The sequence below is a fragment of the Mchenga conophoros genome, linkage group LG5 (assembly GCF_057382185.1).
Source record: "Mchenga conophoros isolate Kocher_MC1m ecotype Shallow Benthic linkage group LG5, M_conophoros_male_GT1.1, whole genome shotgun sequence".
In the NCBI taxonomy this organism is placed as follows: domain Eukaryota; kingdom Metazoa; phylum Chordata; class Actinopteri; order Cichliformes; family Cichlidae; genus Mchenga; species Mchenga conophoros.
Window position 1 is genome coordinate 35,195,142 of NC_140530.1, and position 18,512 is coordinate 35,213,653.

General features: G+C 38.5%; 1 protein-coding gene across 2 annotated transcripts in view; it reads left to right on the forward strand.

Moving 5' to 3' along the window:
* Positions 1-205: 205 nt before the first annotated feature.
* Positions 206-18,512, forward strand: part of LOC146574986 (A-type voltage-gated potassium channel KCND3-like) — a 99,628-nt gene continuing 81,321 nt past the window's right edge. For both annotated transcript variants that reach the window (XM_085275109.1, XM_085275110.1), the window contains exons 1-2: positions 206-561; positions 1,445-2,604. In XM_085275109.1, coding sequence (XP_085131235.1) covers positions 1,502-2,604 — 1,103 coding nt within the window. In that variant the 5' untranslated portion in view covers positions 206-561; positions 1,445-1,501. The remainder of the gene's footprint in view (positions 562-1,444; positions 2,605-18,512) is intronic.

An 18,512-nucleotide genomic window follows, 5' to 3' on the forward strand; every position in this document is an offset into this window, starting at 1 on the left:
AAATAATAATGAGTAAACAAATGCATAACTTGAAATTTTAAATCGGATTTAAAGTTGATTGATTGATCAAGTCCAGTTTCCTGCATCACAACGTCACGTTCTGCTTTACAGTGCATCACCACCATACTGGAAGTGCCAAGTGAGTTGAAGTCTGTCACAGATGATGGCAAAGTGAGGCAGAGGGGAGGAGGACTGATGACACGGAGCTGGCACAGCGAGCGAGTCGTACATTGTACTTTGTGGTGAAGGAAGGGAAGCGTGCGTCTCCTCTCCATCACATTTCACTTTTTCAAACAGTGACGGGGAATCAAAGAAGGCAGGATGTAGAATCCGTCAGACACAGACCGTTTCTTCAGAGTCTTGCGGTTAATTCTGCTGCTTTCAGTTTTTTCGCTCTGCTCGGTGCGGGAGTCTGCCGATCGACCGAGGTGAAGAAGAGAGGTGTTGCTCGCTGCCTCAGCTCGCTGGATGGATCCGAGCTCATCCTTTCTCACTTACAACTGAGGACTCGGTTTGGAAGAGTTGGGATTTTGTTCCCTCCTCCACTCCATCTCCTTTTCTGTGAGTATTCCTGTTTTCGCCGACCCTTTTATTCAGTTCTTATCTTTGGAAGGGCTGATATAAATTTAGAAATTTGCATTTATCAGGTGAATAAATGCGTTTGTTGGGGAAGTTGTGCGATTCGTGCGCTGGAGGCGAAAAGCGGTGTTTCTAAGGCGTGAACGTTTCAGAATCACTTTTTGTCACGTTTTGAGTATAACGTGCACGGACACAAGATGTTTGCTTATACTCGACCAGGTAATACAAGTCAGTAAAGAAACGTCATCAGGTCATTGTGTAATTTATGTACTTTAAAATTCTAACAGGGAAAACCGCGTAACGTTATCAGCGCATGGAGAACTCTGAAGTAGATTTCCTCCTTATTTAGATTCAACAGGTTTGGCTGTCACTGTTTTTCACCGTAGGATAGTTAATGAAGCTGCTCAGAACAGAAGCCTTATAGTTGTTTCTTAATGTCGCTGATGCTGGTTAAATTGTACATCTAATTGTTCCTTTTCGACATAGGCTTGGACACAAAAGGCGAGTCATTTGATTCACATGCATACCAATTCATTGTGGTCTAAGTCGAACTCGTGCACATTTTATTTTTTTCATAGAAATCAGATTTTACATTTCACACAAACTTTTACATCCACCTTTAGTTGTTCTTTCCATTTTTAGCAGCTCAGGTGGCATTTTGTATAGATGACATTTTCAGATATTTAAACAAGAGACTGCTGAAAGTGAAAGGAGATTTAACAGAGAGGAAAAATGTTTTGAAACTCATAGTAGAATAGGCATGATGGTACACAGCACCTTGATGGTCAGCACTGGTCATTTGGTTGAAGACTGAATGTGTTGCTGTTAATTATCCACATTCCCTTTTTTGTGTTTTCTTCTTCAGATGCCAGATCATTTTCAGGGCAGTTAAGTCTGAAGGTGTGGAAGACTTTGCTTCACAATGGCAACAGGAGTAGCAGCGTGGCTCCCCTTTGCCAGGGCTGCAGCAATTGGCTGGATGCCTGTGGCCAACTGCCCCATGCCTATCGCGCCAAGAGACAACAGCAAGAAACAAGATGAACTTATCATCCTCAATGTCAGCGGCCGTCGTTTTCAGACCTGGAGAACAACATTGGACCGCTACCCAGACACCCTACTGGGCAGTTCTGAGAAAGATTTCTTTTACAACGAGGAAACCAAGGAGTACTTTTTCGACCGGGACCCTGACGCCTTCAGAAGCATTCTCAACTTTTACCGAACGGGAAAGCTCCATTATCCTCGTCACGAGTGCATCTCGGCCTATGATGAGGAGCTGACTTTCTTTGGCATCATACCTGAGATCATCGGTGACTGCTGCTATGAAGAATACAAGGACAGAAAGAGGGAGAACTTAGAGCGGCTGCAGGATGATCAGGAAGAGAATATGGACCTGAAGATGCCCAACATGAACTTCAGAGAGACCATGTGGCGCGCCTTTGAAAACCCCCACACCTCCACCATGGCCCTGGTCTTTTACTATGTCACTGGGTTCTTCATTGCTGTCTCGGTCATTACGAATGTGGTGGAGACCGTGCCCTGTGGTGCTACTGCCAATCAGAAAGACATGCCATGTGGCGAACGCTACACTGTTGCGTTCTTCTGCATGGACACCGCCTGTGTTATGATTTTCACCGTGGAGTATCTGTTGCGCTTGTTTGCCGCACCTAGTCGTTACCGCTTCATGCGCTCTGTGATGAGCATCATCGACGTGGTGGCTATCTTGCCATATTATATTGGTCTAGTGATGACCAACAACGAGGATGTCAGCGGCGCCTTCGTGACACTGCGTGTGTTTCGAGTGTTTCGTATCTTCAAGTTCTCCCGCCACTCGCAAGGCCTGCGGATCCTGGGTTATACACTCAAGAGCTGCGCTTCGGAGCTGGGCTTCCTCCTCTTCTCACTCACCATGGCCATCATCATCTTTGCCACGGTCATGTTTTATGCAGAGAAGGGCTCCAGCTCCAGCAAGTTCACCAGCATCCCAGCTTCATTCTGGTACACTATTGTCACCATGACGACGCTGGGGTGAGTAATAGACATATGCAACCCCCACACACGCACACTGACACAGGTAAATGCATTCACACACAGTTACACGTTGTGGTATATGTGTATTTTTGTTTGTGGAATTATAACAGAGTTGCTTATGATTTTAATAAACTGAATAATTTATGAAAACCACTTTGAATTTCAAATGAGCATTAAGACAGCCTTCCCCCATACTTCAGTACGCTACAGCTTATTTGAAACTGCCAGTGTGATTAATGGTGGGGAGTGTAGCATTTATCTATCAGCACAAACATTCATGGCGTTTTGTTTGCCTTAGTTAGAGCTCTCCAAATAAGAAGACACTGTTTGAATACATGCAATACACAAGTAGATGCTCAGATAATAGATTTGTATTTGTGCAAGGGATGTACAGCTCATGCAGAGCCACATCTTGTAGTTTCTTTTTTGATCAGTGTAAATTCATGGAAAAAAAAGTTTCCACATGTCATTAGGTTGCCACAACCAAAACATTTGAACATTTTTACTAATATTGAAACAAACAGTTCTATTCATAACCCTCCAATTAACTAACAACTCTTTTCCACCTCCACACTCTTATGGCATGACTTCTAATCATCTTTGAATAAATAGTAAGTTTGATTGTTTTCAGAGGACAAACAATAGCTTTTCTACAGTTTTTTCAACAAATTTTCCTTTTGCTAAATGGGGCTAAACCAGGAGCTCCGTATGCACAGCTAAAGCTTCAGTTAAAAAATGCTTTGCAAGCGTGAAATAATTTAACTGCATTATAAAGTGAGATTTTCTTCTGTACGCCTGGAGGCAAAGCGTCCCATGAGGCATCCTCTGTCACCTTTATTATGATTCCACTCTGCTCTTAATCTTTCCTTCGAGCTCGCTGAGATTCTGTGCCATGAATGGCAAGGTGAACTTAAAAGTGTTCCCGAAGTTTGGTCGAGTGTACTACTCTATTAAAGAAGCAGAATTGAAGAATAATTACAAATTCCTAAAAATGCATTCTTCCCTCAGGCTCTCTTTGTAGATAATGCTATGTATGTAAATGGAAAATGTGCTTTTGGAAAGAAATGACATGACACAAAATAATTTTAATGGTTTTTGTGATTCACATGGGTAATGTAAATGTATTTTTGACTATAAAAAACTTTCAAGTGAGCAGGAAACGCGTTAAAGGAAATGCCTATCGTTTTAAGTCTGTCTAAAAGGAATACCTACATTTTATATGTATTGAAAACATTTTTGGCCTCTGTCATTTTTCATTCTCTCCACAGCAATTGTGAAAAGATTCCCACCTCATGTGATTTCAGTGAAAGCAATGCAGGACTCTAAACTTCAGGATAAAAAGACAAAGTTTATATGAGTCTTCAAGAATTTAATAAATTGTGAAAAATGGACTTAAGATAATAATATTCACAATAACTGGTGGTAACCAGTTATTATGAATATTTTTGAAACTTCTATGAGTTGGATTTTTTTAGAGAAACATTGAAAGATGCTATTACTATACTAGAACTGATGGGTTGGATTTTACATTGTTTGATTTATGTGACCGCAAAGATATGTATTTTCTAATTATCAACAAGTGAGAATCGAGAACTTTTTGAACATTTATTAAAAATACATATGTACTCTACATTTCATTAATTATTTCAGCTCTTTTACAATATTTGATCAACTTAAAAAATAAGGAAAAACTCTAAAAAAATGCCTTACTCACTGAAATTTTACCAATTCTTTAACCAATTATTACAATAATGTCTGTAAATGTAGTGAATTTATAATTTTATATAATGACCACAAGGATAGACATTTTTCTTTCATCATTTGATAAATATAGTTATGTTGTACAGCCCCGATTGCTGGGGGGTAGCCTACTAGCCTTAATAAATTTTTATTTATACATATTTATAAACCTAATAAATAGACATTAAGAATTGTATTTACAACATTAAATTACTTTAACCTACACTGATCTTTATTCCTATCAAGGAATAAAGCTAATAGGTGCTATGAACTACGAATTCCCCTTTTAATTTTTCTGTATTGATTAAGAACAGGAGGCCTCACATGTGAGAGTGACACTGTCACAAGGTGACACTGGTTGTGTCTTCTGTAATGATCTGATTAGATTAGACAAGAAATTATGAAATCTGACAATTGTGATATTCTTATTCTCTAAAACAAGCGTTAAGCAGAAAAGTTTGTGTAACATCCTATTGCAGACCAGTCAGCTTACCATTTGTTATTGAGTTGGCCATCCTCATAGAGAAATGCCGCCTTGCTGAGATCTTCTTTGAAATGAAGTCTACATTTCCATAACATTTCTTTTTAAACTGACCAGATGTTCTATGCTGTTCATGTGTCTGACTTGCTGCTCAGCTCATCAGCTCTGTGCAGGTTGCCGTTGCTTCCATCAGTGTACTTTTAGCAGAGCTACTTGTGGGGAGCTTCTGAAATGCAAAGTGGCATATTTGGAGGAATCACAAGCATTAGCTTGACCGACCATGACCTGTTCCTACATCCCAGCGAGATGAAGGCACAAGGTTAGATGAGTTCAAGACGAAAGACACTGTAGTGAAATCATCATTAGAGATGATGCAATCATCATTAGAGATGATTTCACTACAGGAAATCATCTCTAATTCAAAGCAAAGTAACTAACGTTGCACTTTAACCATTTGTTTTATTTATCTATTTGACTACAAAAGCCATATCCTAGCTTTAGTTAGGACTTTGAATTGTACCGTTTGGTGAAAGTGATATTGTTTGTGCAGATATTAGTGCTGCTGGATGAACCAAAGAATGGCTTTAATTTATATGTGGAAGTTTTGTTTTACACATAGAGTTTAAAACCTTATAGAAAAATGGCTTTTTACCGTCTATCAGGATTTATATTGTCTAGAAACTACAAATATTTATGTTTAGTGACATAATAATTTTTATTTTCAAAAATAATTATGCTGTTTATCATTGAGTCATTGAGAAAACCATAAATACTGGATTGGACAGCATGTGTGGGAGCTGTCATGCTGCACCAGATTACTACAGATAACTACACTGCAAATGTCACGAGCTTCTGCCTTTTTCCTAAACTAAAATGAAATTAAATAAAGTATGGTTAGATTCCTGGTCAGGAGTCAAATGACATGTTTTGCTAGTCGACCTAAAACTTCCTGAACTAGACATTTCCCAGCTTGACTTGTGGCAAACAGCCTTTTTTCTGTTTTGTTGTATATACAGTATTGTGCGAAAGACAAGCATGGACCATAATAGTCCTGTTAGTCTCTGTGCTGTGTAAAGCCAGACAGACTGCCTGACCTTACCTGTGCAATATTTGTGTGGTTTGCTGTGTGTGGTACAAGTGCTTTCTTTTGTATCACACATACTAAAGGATACAAATGCCAAGGTGAAAGCATTATGTAAATTGTAAACCTGAACAATGTGTTTTCACAAAGACCCATTATGTGTGATGCACAATAGGCAGTGACACTGAGAGTCTATCTACAGCTCTGACAAAGTGAGCCTCATCACTACCCAAGGACAGTTATTTGTAATTGGGAAAACTATCAATTGATGCCCGTTCAAAGCAAACACACGCATCATTTTGTAAGTGCTGAATTCAAGGGCTGAAATTCAATACCTATTACAAAAACTAACATTGGATACTGTTGGAAATAATTCTGCAGCAAATCGAATGTATGAAGTCAGGTAGGGCTGTGCGATATGACCAAAATCTCATATCCCGATATAAGAATTCTATCATCCGATAACGATATAAATCACAAAAATTTAACATTTTCTGTAAATTATGTGAATCTCGGGCAGCTCGACTTGCGGGAAGTGTTTCCAGCTGCGCATCATGTAGCTGGAGTCGAGTGTTTTAACCGATGCATGAAACGATATATTTTTAGACATAAGTTGTAAAGGCCGCCGTTTTCTTTGTGAGTATTTATTACACAGCGTGCTGCGGGGAAAAGCCTGTTCTAACGTTTGAGTCTAAGGTTTATTTTTTAACACCTGGCGGCTCTTTTTTTAATTCTCATCCGTAAATGATCTGCTCTTTCACGTGATTCTGTTTATTTTGAAAGGTCTCAACAGGATCTTGAGCTTTATTGTGAAAGGTTTATGTGGAACATAAACAAGCGGACACGCGATGCTGTTACCGTCGTTGTTGCTAACCACAACGCATAAAAACAGGCGCTTGTCTGTCCATAGTGTGGTTATATTAAATATAAGAGAAAGAGAGAACTTTACGAAATTAATATAGCCACTACAGTGACCATCAAAACGATGAAAAAATATTGCCGTAAACAGTTTATTTTGCGACACCACGAAACAAACGATAGCGTAAAATGAAAGATAGATGTTTTTATATCATCATCTGATATATATTGATATATCGAACAGCCCTAAAGTCAGGGTATAGATCAGTATAAAGCTAAACTATACCATACAGTTCATACCATAGTTTATACCATAGGGTTTTGTATAATTACCTGAAAAAGATCTGTTCAGTATTATTGACTCTGTAAGTAAAAGATTCATTTTAATCTGAGTCATTGTCCCCTGTGCTTTTAGGCAAAGTAACACTGAGATCCGTTGCAATATTGTAAAATATATTATATTGTGTAATTTACTGTATATTGTATATATTTATAGTGTATAATATAGTATATAGTAAATCTTAAAATATTATAAGAGTTGTATTCAGCTTGAGTAATATCATAATCACTTCACCATTCTCTCCTATGTTGAGGTGGGCTGCATGTGTGCAGTAGTACACATCATAAAGTAGACATATATCAGAATAGATTCACAAACTCATCAAGGTCATTTTGGGCTTTTTAATTATTTCTTTGAAATCTTCTTTTTTTGAGGGTGGAATGATTGTACAGCATATATCTTTAATGACTTTAAACAACTAGAATTTGGCTTTATTTTGTTTTTTCTGTAATCCACACAGGGTCAACTATACGTATAGGCTCAAATATACACATACAATCATTTCAACTTTTAATAAGTGGAGCTGAATGTTCTAAAGTGTCTTTTAATTTGCCAAGGCCAAGGCCTGTTAGCTTCTCGTTAGTGGTCATGGTTGACTACAACTAGCAATTTGTTTGTCTGCACACACTAGACTGACCAATTTCAATTTCATTCAGTTTAGTTTTATATAGTGCCAGATCACAAGACATCAATGCACTTAATATTTTAATGACCCAACAAAATTTATGAGTAACACTCAGAACAATGGGACATTCCATGGAATTCATTGAGGCTCTAAGAAGGAGAACTATATATCTACACAAGTTGGGAGAAGGTTGCTTGAAGCCATTTCTATCCAACTGCAGATTTGAGGATCATCTGTACAAACAGTTGCATGTAAGTATAGTTTATCGCCACCCAAATGGTCACCCTCACATGAGAGGAAATTGGTTAGGATGTTCAGGAACAACTCAGGATCTACCAAGCCTTCCATGAACTGCAAACTGCTTGAATACCAGCATTACTGTTCACAATGAAACAAGTTTTGAATTGCTGTGGACTGAGAGGGTCCCAACAAAGGAAGATTCTACTCCAAATTGACACCTTTAAGCTTGACTGAAATTTGCTGCCGCCCATATGGACAAGCCAATTGCCTTACAATAGGTATGTTTGGAAGTGTAAAGGTGACGCTTTAAACCTAAGAACTCTGTACCAACTCTCAAGTATGGTGCGGTTAGGGCCATGCTCATGATAAAACAAGCTAAGGTTTTGGAATGGCTTTCCCAAAGCCCCAACCTCATTCTTTGCAACACACTATCAAACTTAAATAAACTTTACTGATTCATCAAGTCAAATATCCAGCCAGAATTATGCCCAAAGTCTTGCTGGCTACTAAAATCGTCTGATCTGACCTGCACCTTGCGAATGAACATTTAACCTTATATTACTGGGTGTATGTATCAGAGACTTTATGTATACTTGTGTGGATTACAGAAAATTCAAAATAAATTCAAACTTGTGCATCCAATTATTATTTGTTAGAGTCATTGAAAATGTATGCTGTACAGCTAATCCACCCTGAAAAAAGAACAGTTTAAAGAAATTATAAAAAAGTGCCAAATAACCTTTACATTTAACCGTATATAAATAACCATACATATAAGGTCATGATGTAAACTTCTAACAAAAACTCTATATTTAAAAGGGGAACCAAAAAACAAGCAAAGACACAGTATAGTACACCCTTTGTTTTTACAGCTTACACCCACACCTATAAAATCAAAGCAAGTCAGGTGAAAGTAGTTCAAATGTTTCTGCCTGTACATCACCCACCCCCCACTCTCTAAAGCTTCTTATATTTCAATTAGTATGGGTAAATATGTACATATGAGTACAACTGCAACTGAACAAACTCACCAGCCTTTCATGAGGCGCAGTGTTCCCTCCTGCCTGTCGCCTGTCAGTCTGTTCACCTACTGAAGGAACATATGCTCAGGTGATGAGGTCACCAATATCCCATCTGTCAATGCATATAAAAAGCTCTGGAGAAGAAAATCTTTTATCTAACACTGTTTTTTTATTCCCTTGAGTTCTGTTTGAACTGGTCTGTTTGATTTCTGAGAAAATCTATCTGCGCTCGTTTATATTTGCTTGTCTGTGTTTTATTATTTATATGTTATAAATGCTATAAAAACCATTTAAAGTGTTTGTTTTCAAATCAGTTTAAGTTTGTATTTCCATTTTTTATTTATCAAAAAAATGCTTTTAGCAGATATTGATATGAAAAAGTTTCTTGCTGTAAGTTTATTTTTATTTTTATCTTTAGGTAATGTAGGTAATGTTTTTTGAGGGGGGAGGGGGGGTTGGATCATGTGTGGACATAAGGAAAATCAATTGCCCATTGGGCACAATAAAGTTACCATTGAACTTGCAAGCAAACACCCATCTACACTAGCTAACCACACACTTTATACCATATAAAAAACATTCAGTCTAAACCTTCTGATAGAATTTCAGCTTTAGCCTTCATACAACCTAAAGCTGCATATTTTCTCAAAGTTGTAAAAGAAACATTAACAAAGGGGGTCTGAATATTCTCCCTAGATTGAAACAGCTTCAAAACCACTGAAATTCTAAACTTGTCTTTTATTAGATCTATTCCGACATCTTTCAACAACCACATTGTCACGTTAGAAATACACAACTTTTTGAGTATCACAGCTCATGCCCAGCTTCAACACAGTGATTCTAATGATGAATATACTTATTCAGTGAAGTACCCTTATAGTTCAGCATAAGGTGAAATGGTTACTGCATTCAATTTGGTTAGCGATCATATTTCTGTGAGACTGCTACAAAGTCCAGAAACACAATATACAAAACAACAAGCACCTTTACAAAAAAATTGGATGTGGGCTATTATGTTATGGGTTGGAATTTTTAAAAAAGCCATTAAGATTTGCATAAAAAATACTCAGTTACCAGTTTCTTTTGCAACAACAACAAAAAAATCAAAGTCTTTGATGTTGATAGCCAATAATTGAGTCTGTCAATTATTTATCAGCCGCATTTAAATTATAACCCCAAAGAGCATATATGCACATTCAGATTTTGATTCATTTACACGCATAAGTAGTTATTGCCTTTGATCTTGTCGGGTTTATGACCTGCCTCCCTGCGCCCTCTCCACGTCTTCATGAGCCCAGACAGCACAGCACAGCAGTTTTGGGTAATGGGCTGGAGCTGAGGGAGATGAGGGGGGAAAGGGACTGACTGGCTGTATAATCAGCCACTTTCACTGTCCAGGAACAGGGGTGTTAAATCAACCTCAGGTGGCTGATAAAAGAATCTGGATTGAATCTCAGCAAGGTCTGCTGCCTGCCGCTGCCTGCCGACGCTGGCGCTGTCGGATACGCGGGCACCGGCATCAGTGGGACAGGATCCGAAAGATTGATGAGGAAGGAGAAATCCCTCTCTCCCGCTCTCTTTCTCCCTCCCACTGTCTTTTTCTCCCCCATCCTCCCCTCATCCCCCATGAGTCTCCCAGGGGAACAGCTATTTTGAGAGCACATGCACTGTGTGTGAAAGGGAGTTAGCAGTTTCAACTATAATCTGATACATGATCCAGACACAATGCATGAAAGCAGTCATTTTTACCTGCATGACAGGTGCACTGAAAGCAAAGGTTCACTGGTGAGGTATCATCTCTCCCAAGTCTCCCACACCTCTAAAAACATTATTAACCCAATAATGAGAGAAATATTAATGAGGTGTGCATTGAAATCTGACTCTGGTGTTATAATTAGATTGATTCTCCCAGTTGTAGAGTCCTGGTCCTGGACGGAGGCTTGTTCTGTAGCAGAAAGTGAGAGAAAATGTTGTTATGCATGTAGGTCATGTTCCCATCTCTGCCTTAATCAGTGGCTATATATAATCTGCTTCTTTCTTCAGAGAGACTTTAAGCTCGCTTCCCTCTGTGTTCTCTGCTCAACATCTCTATTAGATAAAGTAGACTGGGCCTAGGGGCCAAAGGCAGGACTAGAGAGTTCAGATGAGTTGTGCTTCCTGTTCAAAAGCGCTCTTTGTTCTAGTATTGGGAAAAATGAATAGGCTGAGAAAGACAAACAAAACTCGCCAAAGTCACTCCTGTCATAGACGTTGCTTCAGTTTTTTATTTTTAATACAGTGCTCAAATTCCTAAACCACACAACCATAAGCATGCAGACCTGAAGAGGAAACTAATCATTATTTTCATCATCGATCAAGATAGGGATTAATTTTTCAGTGTATCCATTAGGCTCAAATTACACTGTAGAACCATGAAGGATTGCCTAATGTAAATTTATTTGTCCGTGAAGGTGGGAATTAATTTTTTTTCCACTGGTTACCTTCAGTCCAGCATCTGATGTTGGCTGATATATAAGTGAAGGTGCGTGTGAAACTTTTCAGGAAGGTTCTGCAAACACATTACTTAAATTGGGTTATTTGAGTTCAAACCTTGATCAAACTGACTCAAGTGAAAGCAAATGAACAAATGTATGCCTATAAGGTCCAACCTGTAAGGTGTGGTGGGGTTGGTGAAAAATTTGCAATGGCAGGCACCAGAATAACTTTTTATCTCAGAAAGGAACCGGGTCTCCGTGGCACTGCATTGGCAAGTCACACTTGAACAGCAGAACACAAACAACATAACCAGTGTCAATTCATTAAAAAAGCAAGAAGGTACCACCGTGTGGTTTTCATCCAGCAGTGACAAAGTACCTCTTAAACTAGTGTGTCAGTTGGAAAGTGGGCAGTTTTGTGAAAGACAAATATTAATACAATAATAATATGCATAATGTGGCCTCAATCCAACTAGCACTTCCACTTAGCAAATGCCTTTAATTGTGTTTAAAGGCTAATTATTGATACTGAATTACATTTTCAAGGAGGGAGACCACTTAATCAGTAAAATTAAAACAGCAAAATTCAACCAAAAAACAAATAAACAGCAACAGACTTGATAACTGATATGTGTGTATCATATATTGCTCCAATGCTCCTCTCTGCAAATGTTTGCCTTGAGTGTAAAGTTCAGCATGTGTGTTTGCAATCCATGAAAACTGGGATTCGTTTTTTATGCAATAACAACACATGGCTCAGGTGACAAACCATGTTGCAATAATGACTTCTCAAGGTTCTGTCCCAAGATACCAATCTCTGCACTGCTAGATTTCCTTTTCCAATAGTCAAGTCTGGTTTCTTTGACCTTCACCATGGGGTACCTATTCTAACCAGTCATCCTCATCCCCTAGTCATAATACCATGGTTTCCTGATCTCATACCAGCTGTTTTCTTACGTAAACCAAACAACAGCATAACTATGGCAGGTTCACATCAATACACCTGCAGGTTGATATTTGCAAAATGTGCAAAATACATTCATTGATTTATTTAGTAGTCTTAGGAGGCACTGACAAAATTATTCACACGTCCCCAAAAAGAGCTCAGATCACACAGTGTTTGTCTTTTTGAATGTTATTATTAATAATATTTCAGCATAGGATCACATAAATATTTTTGTTGTTTTGAGCTTTTCCAAAACTCTTATTCTTTGTGCACCCTATGAATATTTCACAAAATCTAAATAGGTTTAATTGCTCAACTTCACCACCGATCCCAAGGGTAATGTTAAATTATAATGAGTAAGTCTGTAGCACTAAGTTTGGTGATGATAAAGAAAGCAATAAAGAAAGCAACAATCTTAGACCTGATTTTAACTCTTAAATCCTTTCTTAGTTCAACACTCAGTTATGTGTAAAGGGATTAATTAACACTGGGAAGAACAAAGCCTCTCATGTTGGGACTGAATTAACAGTCTGTAAAAGAAGCTGAGTATTATAGTTGTTTAAAGACTGCATGTACTATCTGAAGGATTCTTTGTTTTTCCATGGAAACGTGATTATGACTGTGCAAGAAAATGGGATGCGAATTTGATTTCTAGCCTCTGCTTGTTATGCTAATCTGTCTATTTCCCTAGTACTTGCAAATTGTGTTTGCAGTTAATTATGGATCATTGGTAACAAAAGTGGGGAGTTGGATTGCATTTTAGAAAGCAATAAATGTCAATTAATTGTGGAATGTCATACGTTTGTTAATAATGCAGGATCTCTGTGCCAAGCTGAAACAGAACTGGGAGGCAGCGCTTTCTAGTTTCTAAGTGCGATTATTCCTTCACACAAATCATCTGACGTTGTTACAGATTGTTGTAGTTTTCTATGGCAGTCTGCTTTCAGACAAAATTAATGGGCTATTTTGCTGCCTTGCAGAACCCCTGGGGTCAAAATGAGTGCAGCTAGTAGGAAATTAGAAGTATTCCTGCCTTTATCGGGCCAAGATGCTCTTGGAGCCAATTTCCCAACACAAGGCTCTTTAATAGAAACCTTTCTAATGATAGCTGTGGAATTTAATTTAGCTCCAGTACGGGTTCATTTAACACCTAAACTCATTTTAAAGGAATTAAACTTGCAAAGGATAGTGGTCTCTGGCAAGCTTAACAACCCCTACACTCTCCTGACATTTTTCTCTTTCTCTTACTGGGATTGTAAAATGGCCAAAGCTTCGTCCCATATGAAATTCAGATACTAGTTTGACAGCAGGGAACAAGAGAAACTGGCAGGTAACATTGCAAAGGGTTTTTTTTTTTTCAAACTATGTTTAACCAGCAGTGTGCTTACATCATTTCTCTGGTGGAGCAGCAGCACAGCATAGTGTACAAAAAATTGCTCATCCAATTATCAAGTTGTGTTTTTTCTGCATGAATCATGAGGCAATATATGCAGAAGCAGGATTAATAGTCATACTAACAATCCTCATTATTATCTGTGTACAAAACTAGCCTCACTTTTAGGCTAATGCTTTTAAGAAAAATGTTTGCTTATCCTCCTAAGACCCGAACTCTTCCATGGCATACGTTTAAAAATAAGAGCCACATATGAGGATATTTGTTTAAAATTTTGATAGAACAGTGGCAGTATAATGTCCTCGTAAGTGGATATCAGGCCCTTGTAGAGCAAAATTCAGTATTTTGGTCTAAATAACCCAAAATGTGATGTCCACAGGTCCTAGGAGGTTAAATGCACCAGAAGAAGAGAAGAAGGGTATTCGCTTTTTTACTACGATAAAGCAATTATCCTTGGTTCGAAGATGTTACCTTACAATAACCTATTAAAATACCACCTTAAAGGTAAATCTAACATAAAGTAAGTTCTCACAAGAGCTTTTCTAAATACAAATGATATAAACAATGGTGTATGAAATGCCATAGCTAGAGGACATTACAGGAGTGAGAAGGCTAACGAGCTTGTCAGAGATATAATGTAATACTAAACCCATTAAATTTCTTTTTAATATTGTCAAAGAATTCCACCTACTTCTGCATAACCCAGGTATAAACATCCAGTGACAGGAACACTGGCAGGTAAAGTTATAACCTGGAAATTAAACAGTTGTGGAAAACTGGGAAGCTGTTGCTTACTTGCACATCTTGTAGATGCTGAGAAGCATAGTATACTCCCACTAAAAGGATGTTTTTGGCCTGGAACCCCTGAGATACATTCAGTTTTCTTTTTGTAAAAGGTAATAACTACTTCAGTTTGTTCAAAATGATATTTCTTGTGTTCAGTGCTGGCTAGAGTGTCTTAACAACTGCGGCATTTTATAAAAAAAAAAAAAAAAGAATTAATACATTTATAGTCACAGTTTTGCAACCTTAAACTGAGTTTTTTGTACCATTTCTCTCCCTCCTAGACATCTAATAGTTTTACACCATCAGTCCACGGGCTCTGTAAAAACTTCTCAGTTATTTTTATTTCAAAAGTCAGTTCTTTTATGACACCACTTGCCTAAAACAAGCAGTTGGGGCATTACTGAACAGTCCTTTATCTATCTTCATAGAAATCCAGCTTGAAAAGGCTGAACTATTCACTCTCGTTCTCTGCTGTCCCTGGACTCCAATTTTTTTTCTTTCATCTTCTTTTCTTTCATCTCTTTTTTCTTTCTGGCCCTGATTTTTTTGTGCTCTGTTGCCAGTAAGGCCTGATTGCTTTTAACAGTTGAGCTGCAGTAATAAACATACTGCAGTCCATTCACTATTAGTTTTTAAGCAGTGAGGGGAAAACGTTCTCTTCATATAGTCTGAATATAGCCATAAAAATGATTATTGATACAGCTGAAAACTTCTTTATACAAAAGCTTATTATAAAGTTCTTCCTTTTCTTTCTAGTCATTGCATTTTGAAAACGCTACATTTTTAGGTTTCAAATTTGTTTCATGACAGATTACTTGTAAAAGTCTTTCTGCTGTAAACAAGAGCTGTCAGCGGGCCTCCTTTAACCATGACCTATAGTGCACGCTCTCTCTACCCACTTCCATTCAAGTTGCGTGTTTTGCGTGGAGGTGCCGTGACATTAAGTGTCATAAGTCATAAGTGGGAGTGTGTTACAAAACACTCCACAGAGAGTCTGCCACAGTGCTTCACTTACAGGCTACATATAAACATGTGCTGTTTGCCACGGAAGACGATCCATGCAAGTGTAAAGTGTATGTGACTACCGGTATGTTAACATTTTATAAACTAAAACTGTGATATAGACATAAAGACTATAAGCTGCTGTCTTCACCCAAATGTCCAAGACATGCAGTCACAGATGACCACAGTAAAAAAAGAAATTGATTATCAACCTTAAACCTACCGTGTCCTGGTGACAAGTGTATTTATGACTTCCATCATGGTCAAAATTTGTATTTGTTACAGACAAACAAACACCGAAGTTCAGTAACATACACCTCTCTGGTTCAGCCAGTGCAGGTCATTTCTCCCTCACGCTACTCCAGGTTTCCCTCTCAATGACCACTTGAGAACTGAAGTCTCCCAGATGGAACACTTTCCAGTAACCTACCCTGAGACTCCAGTACTCCAGGTACTCTGAGCTGATGTTTGGCCTGTAAGCACACATGATGCTCAGAGTCCATTCCCTGACCTAAATGGACATGGAAGAAACGCTAACATACACGAACCAAAATGGTTGGACAGAAGTACACCCACCCCTCTTTAGCCACGCCTTGACGTAAACCCGACTGCCTGTATCTCTCAACATTAGAAGCTTGGGCCTCCTCCACCAAAGAGATGAGATCCTACCGGTGGTGAGCCCAAAAGTGGGTGAAGCTATTTGGCTGGGGTTAGGCCCTGTTGGGTAACATTGCACCAGGCAACATAACACCTGGGATCACATCTTATACTATGATAAAACAGTAATTAAGAACACAGACAAACCAGGTGGATTATGTGCCAGTCATAGCAGAAATATGGAGGGATTGCTTTTTTAGCGAGCTGCAGGGACACTAGTGGTGTAACCCAAGGGAAAAAATTACAGCTGATCTGTCAGCTACAATTATGAGAAAGTTGGAACCAGCTGGATGAAAAATATTTTTCAGTAGAGAAGTTCATACCTCAGGCTGCACGACCTAAGAGGTGCAACAGCCTGAGGTACGGACCATGAGGTATGGCACCTCTAAGGCTTACAGCCTGAGGGCGAGCAATAAAGCATTAATTGTGATGGATTTTTTGATGATTTCATACTTTTTTCTCTGAATAATCTGGGAAAAACATAAATTAAATATAGTTTTTAAATTTGTTTTAGGTGTGTTTCACAAAGTCAGAATTTCCTTTTAAACAAAAATGGGTTGTCTCATATGTGTGGTTTGTTTACAAAGTAAAGTTGCTACAAAGTAAAAGAGTTGAAGATCACAATTTTTACTAGGAGCTGTAAACATTTTTATTAGGCCATTTTATGCCAGTGTGAATCTAAATTAAATAAATAATAATTATATTAATATAAATATAAGCTCTAACTCATATGGATTGGAATGAATATATTTTTTAAATGTTAGTTTAACACAGAGCTTCCCAAAGTGTGGGGCCCGCCCCCTAGGAGGGGCCACAGAGCCATTGCAGGGGGGAGCGCGGTATGAAAAGGGGGAGAAAAAAACTGCTTGGACACTGCTAGCATGGGGCGCCCACACAAACGCAAAGCAGGAAGTGAAGCATCGCTGAATATGTTTCCAAACCAACTTCATTCTAAGCCAAAGACTAGAAAATATGGTGAAGCATATCTGCCCTTTGGTTTCACCTGCACAAGTGCCAAGGTAGGTCTCCCCTGCAGAATTGGGTTTCCCTTGGTCGGGAGCGCCCTGGGCTCTTCAAATCACGGACAAACAGTATCCCACATTCTTGATTTTTAGTTCACAAACACTTCTTGTAATGACTAACTACTCCTGACATTTTGGAGATGTTAGCTCTTTATACAGTAAAGTTACAGTGGGATACAAATAATATCAGGCTGATCCTGCTACGATTTGTTCCCCCTGTACAAATCACGGACAAACAGTATCCTACAGCTGTTTATGTTTTTAAATCCATTTTGCACAGAGAGGCATTTTTTGAAAAATGTATTGATAGCAATGTTGAATATTATTACACAGGAAAAAAACCAACTACACGTAAAATAATCACACCGTGATTATCACACTGCCTTTCTAAATGGAGAGACAGTAACTGCGTGTGTATATGCAAGCGTGTAAAACCTGAGGATAGTAAGATTAACAGTAACAGTATTTTGTCTCTATCTGCCATTCTGCATTTCATCTCATGTAAACAATAACGTGGCGCACATGAAAAAAGGCACATACCTTTGACGTTGCGTGATGAACTCTGTATTCCTCGTCCACACATAAATGCAAAAAAGGAGTTTTAAAAAATCTCGGTGATTCAAAACGCCGTTTACGTGTGGACGAAACAGCTGCGTTTTCAAAAATACCCGTGTAGGTGTGGACGTAGCGTGAAAGAGTTAGCAGTTTATTTTATTACTACCTGTAATTTATTGCAGATTACTTGTATTTGCTTAATTGTTTGAATGTTTGAGGTGTGAAATAAACCGCAATCGAGCAAAATATGGGTGTGTGTGGTTGGAGGATGTGTTTGTGCGTGGAGGGGGGGCGCGAACATTTTTCTTGTAAAACAAAGGGGGGCCTAGCAAAAAAAGTTTGGGGACCACTGGTTTAACAGTTTAACTGTGTGGACATGTCTGTCTGTCTGTCGCTATGGATTGTCTTACACCGAACACTAAAAGGATGGCTGTTTAATAGCATATGGCAACTTTTGTGACAAAGGCACAAGTTTGCCTCCTTTAAACAAGTTTAAGTTTGTTTCTCTGCTACTTAATGTGAAAAATACACACAACAAAAAAGGCAGGCTGTCTGCTCTGCATGTTTGTGAAATTGTCCATGACATGTTTTGCTTGCTGTATGATCTCACCCTCTGAGAGAGTAGGAGCAGTCTGTTGCACTTGGCTGAGTGAGTGTATATGATTGAATTTGGTACACAAAGT